The 17,154-nt window shown below is 61.2% G+C and overlaps 1 protein-coding gene across 1 annotated transcript in view; it reads left to right on the top strand.

The window, feature by feature from the left end:
- The window catches only part of LOC109451199 (uncharacterized), a 41,120-nt gene extending 25,345 nt beyond the window's left edge, over nt 1-15,775 (top strand). Inside the window, exons 4-6 of the mRNA XM_088792275.1 lie at nt 2,087-2,159; nt 11,543-11,595; nt 12,105-15,775. Coding sequence (XP_088648401.1) covers nt 2,087-2,126 — 40 coding nt within the window. The 3' untranslated portion in view covers nt 2,127-2,159; nt 11,543-11,595; nt 12,105-15,775. The remainder of the gene's footprint in view (nt 1-2,086; nt 2,160-11,542; nt 11,596-12,104) is intronic.
- The last annotated feature ends 1,379 nt before the right edge of the window (nt 15,776-17,154 follow it).

Below are 17,154 nucleotides of genomic sequence, written 5' to 3'. Positions count from 1 at the left end.
TGGCTGGGTCGTTGGCTTGGAGACCCTCCTGAGCAAGCTCTGAGCCATTGCCACCTGCAGCCATGCCAGGCGATGGGCACGCACAGCCCCCAGCCCACCTTCTATGAGCCATCCCACTCAACGAGCTCCTTTGGTACCCTGAGCCTCAGTTTACCTGTCCATAGGATTAGAGTGGGAATTCCTCCCCATGGAGTTTTGGGGAAGCACAGTGAACCCCAGAATGCCTGTGGCTTCAGTGAGAGGGCCCAGTGGGCAGGACACAGTAGGCACCCAAGAAGGGGCAGAGGTTTATAATTCACCAGAAGATAGAAAACTGGCCTGGTGTGTGTCCCACTCTGGCATTCTCCTGGCTTCCTCTCGCTTGGCTGGAGCTCAGCAGGTCCAGTTCCGTCTGTCCGTATGTGTGCTGGGTGCTGAGCGAGACGAGATGGTGGGTGGAGACAGAGCTGGTCCTGCCCATGCAGCTTGGGGGCTTGTGGGCAGCCTCAGCTCCGAGCGGCCAGGCCGTTTGTTGGCGGCGTCTCTGAAGCAGCCAGGAGGGTCTCAGTGCCCCAGGAGCCTAGGCCTGCTTTGGCCATGTGGCTTCAGATCAACCTCACGGCCTTGGTGGTGTTGATGGCAGGGCAGGGGGGGACATGGCCTGGCCAGCAAGGACAGTGCTGGAGGCGGCCGAGAGGCGAGAGGTGATATCTGAGGCCTCCAGGTCTGAGCAGCTCCCCACGGTGGTCCTGGGTCTGTTTGCACATCAATGGGACAGGGGGCTCACCTGCCCACGGTAGGTGCTGTGTGGGGCCTGCCAGAGGCCTGGCCTGGCATATTCTAGAAGCTTGAGGTTGTCTTCCTCTGGCACAGAGCCTTGATACCCAGGCTCGGCCTGGGGGCCGCCACTGCCAGCCCTGAGGGCTCATGGCAGTGGCCACACCACAGCACATGGATCGAACCCCGGCTCCCAGCTCCGGGCTCCTCGGGCCATCACTCTGTAGCCTTGGGGAAGCCACAGCCCCTCCCTGGGATTCTGTTTTCTCATTTGCAAAAGGGGCATCTGAACCTCCTCCTGCCTCCCTCCCAAGCACCAATAGGAGTAGAAGAGGGAGCCTAAACTGGCCAAGAAGTGGGGGCCTGGCCTGGGATCGGTCACCCACCCCTTGCAAAGTTGAAGTCTGTATACATGGCTTTCACTGATCACGGGGCAGAAGGGGAACCTGGGTGTTATGTATTGTTTGTTTATGTCCTGCCACGTTAAGAAAAACACATGTTAAGAAAAACACATGTACGTGTATATACATATGTATGTATGTATATATGTATCCATATGTATATATGTAGCAGTTTAGAGCAATATGGGTGATGCAGAAGGAGAAAAATAAGCAGCTGAAAAAATTGGGGCATAGGGAAAATCCAAGGGAGGCCTAGAAAAAGCAGTGTCATGTAGAAGCCTCCCAGTTGCTGATGGGGACTTGTAAATTCAGCTCTGAGCTTCCTAGCAGCCAAAGCAAAGAGGGAAAGACTATCCCTTACAGGAAGTGATGTTTAGGGAGTCCTGCCTTCAGCACTGATGCTGAGAGAGCTGCCTGACACGCCAGGATGTGTCAAAGCCCCTGATGAGGCCAGGGAGAAGGAGACGGAGGGAGCTCCCTCAGCACAGCTGCGTTCCTCTTATCATCCTGAACAACTCACACATTGTTTCATTTGGTGCTCCCAACCCTAAAAACCTAGGCTGAGAAAGGGGCAGTGAGGACCCCCAGGCAACCATCAGGCCTTGCTGAGCCTGATTCTGAACTTGCATCCCACTGACCCCCAAATCCACATCCTTGCAGCCACACCTGCTGCCAGCTGCTGCCCCTTTGAGAGGGGTGACCCCAGAAAATAGGGCTGTTTCAGCCCCAGTGTTTTGGGCACACAGTCGCATAGACCCAGTGGCTTTCTGGCCCCTGGGGTCTCCTGAGAGTCCCTGGGTGGCCCCTGAGCTGTGCCCAGCCTCACAGGCAGGGTGGGCCAGAGCTGACAATACACCTGTGGGACGTGCACCCCACACACACCCGGGGCTCCTTCCGAAGACTTAACCAGCATCTGTCTTTCCTTTCAGGTGTCAACCCTTCTTCCCAGCCACCTCGTTCCACAGGTGAAGCCTGAAGTTTAGGTGACTATGCCACCCTCAGGTCAGTGCAGTGTTTTGAATGTTGAAAGTCGGGATTTCCCACCCCCTCCCTCCAGCTACCACCCCGGGCTGGGCACGGCTGAAATGGGGTATGTACACATGGGTAACACTCACTGTGCACACACATGCACATACCCCCACGGCCTCTGGAGGACCGAGGAGCAGGCAGGCCCTTCTCGCACATTTGCATGGGCTCAGCAGGTCCACTCTGGCCTCCTGCCCACCTCTTTCTGTAGCCCAGGGACCAGGGTCCGCATGCAGTCAGGGGCTTGGCCAGGTCTCACCCCAGGAAGCTAGAATCTTTCCGGCTCCTTTCTGCACGTAAGTTGAGTGAAGCTCCCTTTGCAAGGAGCCAGCCACCGCGGCATGTCCGTCGGGGGAGGGCCTGGGCCAAGTGCTGATGTGGGTAAGCTCTGGCCCTTCACGGCGTCTGTGGACTTGAGCAGAAAGGAGCGGCTCAGCAGGTGAGAAGGTCCTGGCCTGCCAGTCCCTGTCATGGCTGCCTTGCGGTTCTCAGAGCCCCCTCCCCACACCTCGCTGTCTGCCCCTGCCAGGAGCCAGCCCCCCAAGCAGGCTGTCGGGCCCACTTGACTGATTCAAGCCTCCTGGGGAGTCTGGGGCCAGACAGACGTCAGCCCCATCGCCCGTGTTGCCATGGCCAGGGGCAGGCCTGCCTCCCAGGTCTGTGGACAGGCCCCCAGGCTGCTGCGTCTGGGCCCAGGATCCCTCTGCCATCTGGGCCTGGCGTGTTCAGAGGTCCAGCTTGTGGGCCAGACTCGGCAAACACTGCCATGGGGCTTTTGTGTCTGACACAGGGCCTGCACCAGCCGGTGCCTGAGGGTGGGGTGGGACCCCGGTGGGGAGGAGAGGCCACTGGGGACATCAGGGACGGGGAAATGGGGATGTTGAAGGGGGCAGCGATAATGGAGAAAGGGGAAGAGCAGAGTGGAGGCTGAGCAAAAGTGAGGCGGGGCCCCGGGGAGAGAGTCCAGCAGGGCCACCAGGAAACTGCCTGGGCTGTGGCTGAGGAGACAGAGCCTGCGCGTGCCGCTGTCCCAGGCGTCCCACGGGGCCTGCTGGGCTCTGCCCAAGGCCAGCTAGTCCAGCTGCTTTCCTGGACACCCACTGAAATCCCCCCATTATAGCAAGGGCAGCCTCCAAGGTCCAAATGAAACCCAGGCCCTGAAAGATGTGTCCCTCACACAGGCTGTCACCAGAATGTATACGTGAGTCCTGATCTGCAAACCCTGACAGACATGCCGGAGGCCACCAAGGCGTGTCCCCAGGCGGAGGAGGACCCAGGGGAGGCAGGCTCCCTGGCCACAGTGATGGGGGCCATGCACAGTGGCTGAGGATGGGCAGGATTTGCAGGGAGGGCCACCCCTTCTTCGTGTGTCACAGCCTCATGCAGCCCCAGGACCACCAGCAAGGTGGGGCTGTCATCTCACTCTGTTCATCCAGAAATGGAGGCTGGAGCGGGAGTAGCCCAGTTCCAGCCTCGCGTCTGGCCCGGGAGGGTCATTGCGTCAGTTGGAGGCTCTTCAGGGTGCCAGCTTGGTCTGGGGGCACGTCGAAGATTTAGGGGGCACAGTGACTTGATCGGTGGGGTTTGTTTTTGATTGAAATTGCTTTCCTTGAAGTCTGTGCTGTCTTCAGACTCGGCCCAGGATGGTGGAGGTCTCGCCCTGGGCGGCTCCATCAGCTGGCCTCCTCCCAGTCCCTGGGGCCTCAGCCTTACTCGGGGCAGACAGGAACCCCATGGCCCCTCTCAAGACCCAGTGCCAGCTGGTCTCTAGGGGCATCATCCCGTCCTCCCCGGCACCTTGGGTTCCTGTGTGGAGCGGCAGCCCCATTCCGCAGGAGTTGGCACAGATGTGGGGTCACAGGAAACCGAGGCTTGGGGCATTGGGACTGGCACCCCACAGCTGAGCCACATTGAGAAGCCACGTCTGCCAGCTCCAAAGCTGACCCGTATCTGGTGCCCACAGCCAAGGAGGGGCAGAAATTTGTTCTAATACCAAATATCCAGATACCCTCTGTTTACCCAGACAGAAAAAAAGTTAAGGCCTTAAAACTACTTTGTTTTGGATCTTTTGGTCCCAGTAAAAATACTGACAAACTACAGAACCACGGGTTTCATCCAGCGCTTAGCTGTTGGCTCTGAGTAGCGCCGTGGCGGGGAGAGATTAACTCTGAAACGTGAAAAGGGATGTGACAAGCAGATCCTTTGAGGACAGGGTGCGAGGATGGCCTACCCTGCAAGCGTCACCCGGAGGAAGTGACTTTTCCGTTCAGTTCACTCTTGTTAAGCACTTCCTGTTACTGTGCCAGGCCCTGAGCTGGATGCCATTGCTCTTCATGGCAGCCCTGCTGGGTGGGTGTCTTTCAGTGCTGCACCCCTACAGGGGCTGAGGCTCAGAGAGGCCAAGGGGCCAGCCTCAGGCCACCAAGCTGGCCAGCAGTAGAGCAGGGGCCTGGCCCCAACCTGCCCAGAAGTAGAAACACCTCGGTTCCAGGAGCATATGGTCTCCCCGAGGTGCCAGGATCTCCACAAGAAGACTTCCTGGGAGGCAGGTGGGAGCGGGGTCTGTGAAGGGGTGGGGACAGGGCCTGCAGCTCAGGCCTTCTTTAGAATTGTGTCCAGGGTGGGCTGGAGGGTTGGTAAGGAGTCTTCCTGCTGGACTAAAGCCAAGAGGCCCCCAGACCCAGTGTCTCTGGGGTGCCTGGGGCTTCTGCCTCTGCTGCCAAGGGTTCCCTGCCTTGGGCTCAGCCGGACACTTGGCCTCTGACATTTCCCCAGTTGGAGGTCTTATTTCCCAGATATTACTGAGCTGAAAGCTCAGCCATGTCCAGCTCTGGGCAGAGAGAGAGCGGCTCCCGCTCTGCCCAGTGGCCTGACGTCCCTGCTCCAGCAGGCTCAGGTCTGAGCTGCCCTGCTCCAAGAACACTGTGCCCACCCAGCCTGGCCAGCCCTAGGGAATTGGGGAGACAGAAGGCCCTTGCTGCTCACTGGGAAGGGAAAGAGAGTATCTCAGGTGTGGGGTTTGCTGAGGTCTCCCAGTACAGAGGGGTCTGGCCCTTCCTAGTGGCTGTGTGACCTCACGGATAAACCAAGACATCTCTCAGTTTCTGTACCCTCATCCCCCAAACACTAGGGAGAATGAGGATGCCTACCCTAGCTGTGTGACTGTAGGGAAGTAACTTAGCCTGTCTGTGCTTGCTCCTTCCCTCTAGATCAGGTTGTAATAGGGACCGACTGAGCCACCTGGTGAGATGGGCTCAGGTCAGGGCCTGGCAGATCACAGGCGCAGGGTGTCTGCACATGCCATTTCTGACGGGAATCGCGTGCCCAGGGTGTGGTACGCATGCTCACAGCACTATTGAGTAAACGGGGATTCGAACCCAGGGCCCTGCAGCTGGGAGGCTTGCTCTTCTCCAGTGAGCCCCCTATGGGAGGCTCCCAAGGAGAAGCTGCTTCTAGGAGGGGTCCTTGGTGAGGACTGTTTGTTCACGCCTGGGGAGTTGTCAGGACAACTGTGGTGACACAAGTGACGGAGACAGTGGCACCTGCTTTCCATGCCATGCTGTCACCATGGCAGCCCCCACCTGCCGAAAAAGCATGAGGCTTCCCTCCTATTTCCACTCTTGGTTCTTGACACAGGCCCTGGATGGACTTGTCCCTGTCAGAGCACAAGGCCCAGGTGGTACCCCAGGTGACCCAGTGCCACAACCAGGGCTGGTGCACGGTGACCCCTGGGCCTCAGCCTACCTGTCTGTAAAGTGGGTTTGGGCTCGGCACCAGTTAGGACGGGTGGCTGGCGGTGACCCACAGCCCCCAGAGCAGTCCTGCTCGTCCCGGCCTTACATTACTTTGTCAATAAGATTTGTTAGACGTGTGGAGATGGCAGGCAGGGCACAGTCAGGAAGACCCAGGCTCTCACTGTATGCCCTCTGTCTGCCAGGCTCCGCTCCGCAGAGGCTTCCGGTCCAGTGGGTGTTTTCTGGGGCAGCAGGGGCTGTGCCTCTTGTCCAAAGGAGGTGGGAGAGGGCTCCCCAGAGGGAACACGAGCAAAGGGTGGATGGTCACCAAATAGGATAGGAGCCACGAGTTTCAAGAAATGGCTGGTGCTGGTGTGGCCAGCCTGTGGGGCTGGAGCCACAGGAGGTCAAGAGGGTGTGGCTGAGCATCCTGCAGTGGGTCCTCGTATCCCCTTGGCAGCCACCCCGTGCCCGCTGGCATCGGGCAGGAAGGAGCTACCTGGTCCCGACCAACTTGGACCACGGCGGTAGCCTGTGCTGGGCCATATCTGGAATGAAGGTCAGCCTCTCAGGCCACCTGGCTGGAGGCTGCCCCAACCTCAGGCCAATGAGGGCCGCCTTCTGTGGGTCTGGGGCAGAGCGGGACTTGCATCCAGAAGGAACCGAGGCTCCCCCGCCCCCCACCGCAGTCAATGCCCAGAGTTGGGCCACCGCCCACGTGAGGTGGGAAAGCGTCGGTGCCAGTACCACCCAGAGCCCCTCGAAGGGGGTGACGGGGGCCTTTGGCACCCAGGGCACTGGGAGCTTGGGCCGGAGGAAGGTTCCAGAAAACGCCCTGCTGGCCCCCGCTCTCCGGCCAGCGCCTCCCAGAACTCAGCGCAGGGCAGGAGCCCGCGCTTCCCCAGGGCAGTTCCGTGCTGCCGCTTAGGGACGCATCCCCGCTCCGCCTGCCGCCTGCCTTTGTCCACCATCTGCCTTTGTCCACGAGGGCTGCACAAAATGGCCGCCACAGCCCTCCGCCATTTTGTGCCGGAGGCGGGCGGGGGCCGTGGGGGAGGGAGGCCGGCGGGGACCCCTGCGCCCGCCTGCCCGGCGTGGCCTGGCCGGAGCCCAGCGCCGCCCCGCCCGCGCCCGGCCTTGGCACCAGCCGACATCCTGGCAGGGCGGCCGGCCCCTCGCCCAGCCCCGCCCGGCTCCCGCGCCAGGCGGCCGGGGACGCTGCAGACCAGAGCCCAGAGGAGCGGTAATTAAAGCCATGCTCCTTGGCAGCCTCGGGCCAGCGCGGACAGTGCTAGAAAAGACGCTAGCCCGACCGGGGGTGGGCTGCTGGACTCCGGTCGCAGGGCCAGGTCGGTCTCGGGCCGCCCTGGGCACAAGGCAGCAGCCTCCGCCCTCCACTCGGCCCCTCAGCTGCCCTGGACCTGCCCGAGGAGCTCCCGGCTCCTGGTGTGGGCGCGGGTACCACGTGTCTTCAGGAAGCAGGGGCAGGGGGCTTCCTGGAGGAGGTGGGCTGCCCCGGGGCCAGCTGAGGTCCTGCTCCTGCTCGGCTTCCGGGGCAGCCTCCGCAGCCAGGGTCGGCCTTGTGGAGAGGCAGTGGCCATGCTAGAAGCAGGCTGCACCTGGACGTCCCTGATGTCTTGGCAGCTGGGGCCTGGAAAGCGTGCTCAGGGGACACAGTGGTGTTCACTGCAGGACAGTGACCTCTGCCAGCCTCAGCTGGGTAGACGGGTGTGGCGTGCCTGCCGGCAGCACCCTGCTGGAAGGTCCTCAAAGGGCAGCTTCTGGAAGAAGTTCACAGCAACCTCCACATGAAGAAGTAGGGACTGGCGCTGGAGAAAAGTGGGTGCATTTGAAAGGAATGACACCATGTCCCTGGCAGTGTGGGTTGGCGCCAGGCTGACGGGAGCAGCTGCACCCTGCTCTCTGTGTGCCTGGGAGAGGCCATGGGTAGAAAGCTCACATGTGGCAGGGCGCACAGTAGGGCTGCGGGAGCCGGGCTGCCTTCCCCAGACACCTGTGGCCCAGCCAAGCCCTCCAGACTGGGAAGGTTGCTGGTTGTGGCCCCAGCCCCCTCCATCTTGTGGTTCCTGGAGAGAACATTCCGTGGCTATGAAGTGAGGTTTGCTCAGGCTCTCCTCTCCCTCTAAAGACCATGGAATGTACAGACCAGTGCCTGGTGTCCCACATGCCAGGCCAAGCCCAGAGCCTCCTGGGGGCAAGGAGCACCCGGCTTTCAGGGCAGAAAGTCCGTCCCCAGAGGGAGCTGTGCCTGGGTGGAGCTGTGGGACGGGGTTTCACGCAGCACTTTTAATGATAATGTCCCCTTCCCCCCTTGCCTTGTGACCGAGACTGCAGCTTGAATTGAGAATATTTTCGGCTAAATACACGCCTTTGAGGTTAAAACTATTGCCTAACGGGTAAAGGCCAGCCGGAGATGCCCACAGGATCAGAAAGGGCTCTGCATTCTTGCTTTTTCCTCTGGACTCCAAGCAAACCGTGAACTTAGCCCTGGGGTGTGAAGAAGCGCTCCCCCGGCCGATGCTCCTCCCTGGGCACAGACGGCACTTCTCACGTCCTCCCTGACAGCCCTGGCCCGACTTTGCAGAGCAGGCAGCTGAGGCCAAGGGGCTGAATAACTTGCCCAAGGCCCATTATTGCTGGTTGGCCAGAGCAGGGATCAGAAGCATGGCCTGGCAGCCCCCAGAGCCAGTACCCCCCTTTCGCTCCCCTCCCATGTCCATGTTCCCCACGGATGAAGTTGTGTCTTCAGAGCAGGGCGGATCTCACGGCCATGGACTGCCAGGGCCCGCAGCTTCTCTCAGATGCTACTCTTGGGAGCTTCCAGAGTCTCGCCCCTGAGGGCAGTGATGCCAGCTTCCGCTGGGTACCTGGCCCTGCTCTGGCGGAGCGGCATCTGGCCGAAGCACGACAGGCCAGGCCTCTCCCGTGGGGAGCAGACATTCCCCACTCCTGCCACCTTCCACCCAAGAGCTTGGAGGTCTCTGAGAATGGGAAAGCAGGGAGCCAGGATGAGGCACAGACTCCCAACAACGGGAGACCCCAACTTGGAGTACGTGGGTGTCCGTCTCGGGGAAGCTACACAGGCAGGTGCCAACCAGAGATCACCTTGGGGCCCTGAGAAGGAAGGAGGGCCTGGGTCTGTTCCTGACCCACAGGGTTGGGCCCTGGGAAGGGGCTGGGGGCTCCTGTCTGGAGGCTCTAACTATAATACTTCCTCACCTTTGTGGCCTGGAGGTGTGCAGGGCCCTGCGAAGAACCTGGGGTCAGAGAAATCCAGATTCTAGTTCTGGCTTTGCTCCTGTGTTCCTAAGTTGTGGTCTTGGGGGGCGGTGAGGCCGCTGGGTCCTGCTCTCCGCCGACTGTTGGAGCTGAAAAGAAAAATCAGGAGCCCTGATCCATCCTGTCTTGAAGTTTGATGTTTTTATATCAGGAACCTTTCACGTTGGTTTATTTTCTTAATCTCACACACTAAAAGACCTGTCTTGATGCTGAGTTTTGGCACCCCATAAATTGAGTGCCTGTCTGGCCTCCCTGCATACTGGCCCTGCCCTGCGCTCAGTGGGAGCACAGCCCTGTCCTGACCCATGGGTCGCACACTGCCCAGTGTGCACATCTTGTTAACTTCATAGCTGTGTTTGTGGGGAGACCCGCCCCCCCGGATGCCACCCCCACGTCTTTTTCCCAGACTCCATTGTTGGCACGGCTTGCTGAGCAGAAACACTGGCTGCTTTATGGGGAGAAACCTAATCGGAGCGATGGGGGGGCAGCTGTGGGGGGGACCCAGCTCCCGGTGGCCCCAAGCCAAGCCTGAGGTGACTTCGGGGTGACACCGTCTGTCTGCCTTGTTCGCTCCAGACATCCGCCTGGCTCTGAAAGGGCCTCCTGCCCACTAAGGCCTCCCACACACCTGTCCCCTTGGGACTGGCTCCTCCTACCCTGGCCTGCCCAGTGTCCTGCCCACGGGCAGACACTGTAGGACTGGGGCAGGACCGGCAGTGGCAGCTGGCAGATGGCAGGGCGACTGCTGACTGCTCACTCCTGGCAGCACTGCTGGGAGCCCCCTTCATGCTGCATGCCCGATCTTGCCACCAGCTCGCCTCCAGGCTGGCAGGGATTGGGGGGGGGGGTGTCCCTTTTATCTGTCTCAGGACCCCTGCCATTCTTCCAGAAGAGGGGAGGTCTTTGCTGGCCCTCCCAAGGCCTGAGGCCCTTGGTCACTCCTAGGACTATAGGGCAGGTGGGCCCAGCAGATAATCCACCCCGACAGAATTGGGGCCCTTTCTCCCATGAATTGGTCACAGACACAGAAATGTCAATCCTACCCCCCCAACCCCCAAATCCCAGGTTGTTGGCTAAAGAGAGCACCAGGTTCTATGCGAGCCCTCCCTTGGTGGGAGCAAAGTCCGAGTAGGGACCCTGCTGGGGGGTCACGATGTCTGTTCCTGGTCACCTGGAGAGACCGGAAGTGGGCTGTGAGTGTGTGGTGGAGAGAGGAATGCTGCCACTGTCGTGGGCACCGCTCAGACCAGCCACACCGCTTGCTGCAGGCCTGGGAGTTCCAGACATGAGGCCTGGTCCCCAGGAGGGCAAGGCTGGTCCCCAAGCCGGGCAAGTGTTCACCTTGGGGCCCCCCAATGGACAGCAGAGAGGTGCACCTGCGGGGATGCAGGGCCCTCGTGGGTAAGGAGCCAGAACCAGTGGGCAGGTGCCCCTGACAGGACAGGCAGGACAGAGGCCTGGTGGCAGGGAGGGCTGGCACACCTGGCGAGGCGCCGGAAAGTCAGGGAGGCCTGTCTGGGGTGTTTTTCTGCTCTGGGAGGCTGGAGCGGGGAGCCAGGGCCAGTGGGGGCACAGGGGTTGGCACAAGGCAGGGCTGGACAGACCTGAGTGGTCTGGCTCCAAGTCGTAACATCTGGGGCTTAGCCTCAGTGGCCCTCCAGCTGGTCAGCAGTCCGGCTGTGTCCTTGGCTTACACCTGCATCCCTTCCCTTGGGGACTGGCCCTGCTGGCTTTCCCTCATGTCATCCCAGGAGGAATGGGCCAGAGCTGATGGGATTGCAGTCGATGGAGCCAGCCTGACCGAGGCCTTGGCCAGTCCCGGAGCGAGCCCCTTCCTGCGTTTCTGTCCTTGGGAGGACACAGGCCTCAGTCACGACGGTCCCAGGCTCCCTCTGGAGCCCCCTCTGTGAAGTGGGTCTTCAGCGCCGCCCTCCAGGTCATGCTAACTGCCAGGTGCACAGGAGGGCAGCACCTGTCCCTCCTCCCCTGGATTCTCCAGGCCCCAGAGCATTGGTACGAACCTGACACGGTGCTGGCACCAGCATGGACATGCCAGGGGCCCTGCGCATTCAAGGGCAAGGCCTGGGTCTTGGTCACCTCTGACCTGGCATCTCCAGCACAGGGTGGCCACAGAGGCCATTCCTTCCAGGCCCTTGGATGGGGTGTGTCCCCAGGCACAAGGCCTTGATAAGAGGCTGGGCTGAAATGCAGGATCCGTGGCAGGTGGCGGGGTGGGTACAGGGAGGGGGCACAGAGCAGAGAGCTCAGGCGTGGCTGCTTTCTTCCAAACCTGATGTTTGTTACTTTTTTCTGAAACCCAAACAGATCAGGAAGCTGCGCTGAGATGGGAGGTCCTGTCTGAAGTGGCCTTCCTCACGGTGAGCTGGGCGTCAGGGTGGGCCCCTGGGCTGAGGCAGTCCCCACCCTGCAGGAATCCATGCCCTCGGTCACTCTGCAGGAGACAGGCTGGCCAGTCCCCTGCCCCTGGTCTCTGTGGGTGCACACCCACTCCCACTGAATGCCCAGGTGACTCACAGGATGGCACGTGTGACGTCTGGCACCACTGCACACCCCTCCCACCAGCCTTGCTCTGGGAAGTAGGGAGCCACGGAAGATCTTATGATGGGGAGGGGTGTGGTCAGAGCTGTGTCCCGCCAGCTCCAGGCCCTGCCGTCAGGCATGGAAGTCCATCGATGGGACCTAACAGTCCCACGGCCAAACCTTTGCCCAAGCTGCGTTCTCCAGATAAAGCTGTCTTTCCTCGTCCTCCTGCCACTCTTTAGCACCTGACCCCAGCTGACACACCTCATCTACCCATGATGCACTGGTGATTTTGTAATCTTTGACCTGCTGGTCTCTGAAGGTTCTCTGTGGCCTCCCCCATCAGACTGGACGTGGCTTGAAGGAGTCCTGGTTCCTTACAGAGTGGATGGAAGAGGAGCGCACAGCCCCCCCCCGCCACCCCAGAGCTCAGCCAGGTGCGCCTGAGGTTGTCCCCTCTCTCCACCCAGCCATGAGCCAGACCTCGAGTGCCACCATGATACACCCAGGCTGCTTGCCACCAACCTGAGTGAGATGCCACACGGGTGAGTCTGGCCTGGAACAAGAAGAAAAGCCAAATGAGAGAAACTGTGTCGCATCTGTTTCTCCTGAGCTGGTCTGGGAGCCTGGGGAGGGGGCTTGTGGAGGTGGCCAGGGTGGACCAGCGGGGTGTGTCTCTGTCTCCCCCTTTCGCTTCACCCTATGGAGCCCAGCCCAGGGAGTGGCCTGTTGTGCAGTCAGTGGCTCCCAGCTGGGGCCTGGGCCCTCCTGGGGTTGAAGCAGGGCCCAGGGGAGGGCTGGTGGTGCAGGCCGGGGGAGGGGGGGTTGTTGGAGTCCGCGGGGTGGCCTGACCGCTGCTCCGATCCCCTGGGGGGGCTGCATCCACCCCACATCTCAGTGAAGAAATCAAGGCCCGTGAGGAAATGAGATTGGCCCAGAGAAGCACAGTGAGGAGAGAGCTGGTGTCACAGCCAGCTCCACCTGCTGGCTGGCCTGTCCCATGCCACTCAGCCTGCTGGGGCCAGCGTTCAGACCAGGTGCTCCGTGCAGTGTGAGGGCCTTGGGATCTCGGGAGCTAAGTCAGGAGCCCAGAGGGTGCATTCACGGTGGCCCCCTGGAGTCCCTGAGACACTCAGGTGAGCCCCGGGCGGCTCCTTGGCCTCAGTTTCTAACAGTAGCCAGTCACCCCCAGGGCCGCTGGGCAGTGCTGGACGCCCCTCAACAAACGAGCCAGAATCTTCCTGCCTGGACCGCTCACACCATTGTGGGGGGTCAAAGGAAGAGCCCTGGCCACTCTCCCTTCCGCCCCCACCCTGGATGCTGGCAGGCTTTGCCTGGAGAGTCCCGTTGGCCAGCCAAGGAGTCCAGGTGGAGGGAGGCAGACAGGAACCCCAGGACCCTCTCGTGCAGATTTCCTTCTGAGGCCTGGAGGTGACATGGAGTGCCCTTGAGCACAGGCCAGGCAGATCCTGGGCAGGGGGCTGGGCTGCTTTGGGGCATTCCTCCCCCCACCCCAGGTGACTCAGAGCACCTGAGTTTACTGCTCTGAGCTGACAGTGCAGGCGGGGGCCCTGATGCTGTCATTGCTGCCTGAGGGTTCCAGGACTTACTTTGTCCTCTCAAGGGAAGGAGGGCACAGCGCCTGGCACCCAGGGGTCATTCAGGGAGCAGCAGCGGCCCTGCTTATTGGGACTGGGCACGAGACCTCTCTCTGCGGCAGTGGGCAAGGCCAATCCTGGGGGAGCCCAAGAGTCACTCCTGCCCCCATCCCTACATGAGACCAGGGACCCCACCTATCTGAGCCTGTTTTCTCACTGCAAAATGGGATCAGTGATCGGAGCTTCATCGGGCTTGTAAGGATTAAATGACAGTCAAGCCTGGTGCCTGCCTGGAGGAGGTGGCCTGCTAGGAAGGGATATGGAAGAGGCTTAGGGTTTCAGAGAGCTCAGAGCTCGCATCATTTCACTAGGAAGAAAGCGGAATGTTCTAGTCTCTGCTCGGCCACCCATCAGCTGTGTGCCCTCGTGAAGGTTGTGTTACCCTGGGCCTTAGTTTTCTTATCTTTAAGGTAGTTTGCAGTAGCACTTGCCTCCCCAGCTTTTCTCAGGGTTCCCCAGGAAGGTAGTGGCCATGGTGGTGACCGTGCACTCAGGCGCTGAGTGCAGGGCCCTCGGAGGTGTGAGACTGCCCCAAGGACAGGCACTGGGCCCTGTGTCCCTCGAGGGTCTATAGTTCTGGCCCAGCTGCCCTCCCCTGGGGAGCCAGGTTCCCTTTGGGCAGCAAAACAACATCCTGTGGCCCCTCCCAAAGTGGGGACAGCTCAGGTCACCATGGATGGCAGGCGCAGACCAACCAGAGCTCTTGGGGAAGGAGGCCGCCTGTCCTGTGGGTGGAGGGAGCAGGCCTGAGTTCACAGGTGCATCTCGTCTTGGGGCAGCAGGGAGCCAGGCGGCCAGGCGCACACTCAGTATGTCGTCTTTCTGACATACTGGCCTCCAACGAGTGACAGCCTTCCTCCCAGTGTCACCAGTGCAGAAGGGGACATTATGGCCACTCCTGTCCAGAGGGGGGTGATCCAGTCACCTGAATCAGTTTCCCAGAAGCCACACTGCACGCCCCCGTCCTCCTCCCCTTCCCTCCGCCCTCCTTTCTTTCTCCCTCTGGTTGGTGGTTTTCTCCTGGGGTCTCCTTTACTGTGGGGCCACTCTGGGGGGCTGACCCACCTGCCAGAATCCTGGTGCCCTCAGCACCCGTGGGCCTTCCCCCGCCCCCGTGCCCCTGCAGCTCTCCTCCTCCCCCTCCAGGAGGTACCTCCCGAGGCTACGAGTGCATCTTGGTGCCAAGACTGACGGCCCTTTGGGGTGAGGTAGTAGGTTGTATAGTTTGGGGCTCTGCCCTGCTATGGGATAACTATACAATCTACTGTCTTTCCTGAAGTGGCTGTAATAGCGACGGTGGACAGCGTCCAGGACCCTGGCCCGGAAGGGGCGCGGGGAGCAGCCTTGGTGGGGTGGGGCAGAGTGGCTGCCATGTAATAAGTCTGAAAGGCCTAGGTTCCACTTGCTGTGTGATCCCTGGACCTCTCTGGGCTTCAGTTTCCTCACCTGTAAAATGGGGCCAAATGAGGATTGGAGATACTGGGGGAAGTGTCCAGAGCAGGCTAAGGCTCAGAGTTGACCTTCCCTCTCCCCACACTGCAGTGAGAGCCGATGGACCGTGGGACAGTTTGTGCAGCCTGCCCCCCCTCCGTGCCCCCTGTGTCAGGCCCAGGGAGGGGCTGGCCCCAAGTCTAGTACGCCCTCAGCTGCATCGCTGTGGCTGGCACTGGGCACCAGGAGGAGGAGCCGTGGGCCTGAGGAGGATGGGGGCAGCTGAGACTTGGCTGGGGTTGCAGGGCGCACCCCAGGGAGACCCACGGGGCCTGCATCGGTCAGCACAACCCCCAACATTTGCCCCGCATGCCCAGCCCAGCATCAGGCGTCTGGTCAGCGGCAGTACCTCTGCCCACCTCGGAGGGAGGGAAGCCAAGGCTTCATTCCTGGTTGCTGGCCTTTCCCAAACAGGACGACAGGGGCATCCTCTGAGCACAGCCTGGCTCCTCGGGCACAAGCTCGCACCCCCCCCCCCCATCAACTGCAGGTAGATGATGGTGTGGGCTGCACTGTACATGGAGAAACTGAGGTTCTGCCTGCATGTCCGTCCTGCCCTGCGCCTGCCCAGCCCTCCAGCTCGGCTCTGGTGGCCACGGGCTACTGGGCAGAGGCCAGGGCTGGCGTGGGGCAGTGGCGTGGACGGCAGGCCCTTCCATACCCAGGGTGCCGACGGGGTGAGGTAGTAGGTTGTGTGGTTTCAGGGCAGTGATGTTGCCCCCTCAGAAGATAACTATACAACCTACTGCCTTCCCTGAGGAGCCCAGCGACACGTCCCCACGGAGGGCCCGCCCCACGCTCGGCAGGTGGGAGGTTGCAGTGTGCACCCCTTGACTTCAATAAAAGCTGTTCTGACGTAAATCTGGAATTGGCCCTGTTCATTCTAGAAGCCCAGGGGCTGGGGTGGAGGGCTTGCACTTGTTCTCAGTGCTTGGGGCACATCTGCTGTGGGGGAGCATGTGTGTGGCCTGACCAGGGAGCTGTGTCAGGCTCTTGGGGTCACCGAGCTTGCCTGTCTCTGCTCCTGGCCCACCCACCCCAGCAGCCTCCAAGACCTTCAGGGGGTTCAGTCTTGGACCCCAGCCTATCGTCTACCCCACTCACGCCCCCTTTGAGCACAGGGCTGGCGGCCCCAGGTCCCAGAGGCATCCCTCAGCCCCCAGCCTAGTGGAGAGGCCCCCACAGGGCAGCCCCCTAGCAGGTGACGTGGGCCCCAGTCAGCAGCAGCGAGCACCATCCGGGGCCTGGCCCCTGAGGCCACCTCAGCCCTGAGGCCATCCCGGAGACCAGCAGTCGCCATCTTCTCGTGCCTTGTCCCCTTAGTTTCGGGTAGCCCTTATTTGGGCTGTCCATCCTTGGGCTGACTGCCATCCAGATGTTCACCCACGTTTCTCCTGGAGGCCTTGGGCGCTCATGCTGGTGACTGCGGCAGGCCTGGCCCCATGACCTTAGCCTGGTGTTAACCCATCCATGCCTGAGCCTGTACCCAGGAGCACCCCTCGCGTCCATCCCCTGCCCCGGTACCTGTGGGGCCTTGCACAGACCCTGATAAGGCACCACCTTCTCCAGCGGGGCCATCCCCTGTGAAAGACGACTGGAGGCTGGCTCTTGACACACTCATGGGCACACAGAACTGGACACCACCACAGTCCCCAAGTGCTCCCAGCCTGACAGGAGAACAGGAGACACGGACAGCCCTCTGACGGATCTGGGACAGGACACCAAAGGACAGCCTTCACCCAGCGAGGGGTCTGGAGGGGCCCCATGAGGCGGGGCCCGCTGAGCTGGGCACCTCGGCCACGTGCACAGGAGCCTGAGGCCTTGGCTGAGCCCTCCTCCCATTGCCCTGGCCCCTCCCACCGTGGTGAATGTCCCCAAGCCCCATCCCGAGCCTCCTGGCCTCACGCCCACAGCTCCCTACACATCCGTACCTGTTCTCAGCACTGGCCTTCCTGCCTTTGGGGTGTAGCTACTACGCTGGTGCTCAAGGGTTGTGGGAGCCCAGAACAGGGCCCCCAGAGGCAGGAACGGCTTCCCTATCAAGGGCCATCTGAGCTGGATCTTGATGGCTGTACAGGAGTTTGCAGCTGGAGACACAGAGGAAAGGCCTTCCCAGTGGAGCACCCATCGTCACCTCACCCATTGTCCTCTGGGGCTAGGGTGGGGACAAGCTTGGGCCCTAGCCACCTCCCCTTCCTCACCCTGTGGTCAGTGGCAGTCTGTCCACTTCTGTCTCCTGTACACTTC

The sequence above is a fragment of the Rhinolophus sinicus genome, chromosome 1 (genome assembly GCF_057876585.1).
Source record: "Rhinolophus sinicus isolate RSI-liver-muscle chromosome 1, RSI-T2T, whole genome shotgun sequence".
NCBI lineage: Eukaryota > Metazoa > Chordata > Mammalia > Chiroptera > Rhinolophidae > Rhinolophus > Rhinolophus sinicus.
The sequence above is the reverse complement of the archived record's forward strand: the minus strand, read 5'-3'. Positions and strand labels throughout refer to the sequence as shown.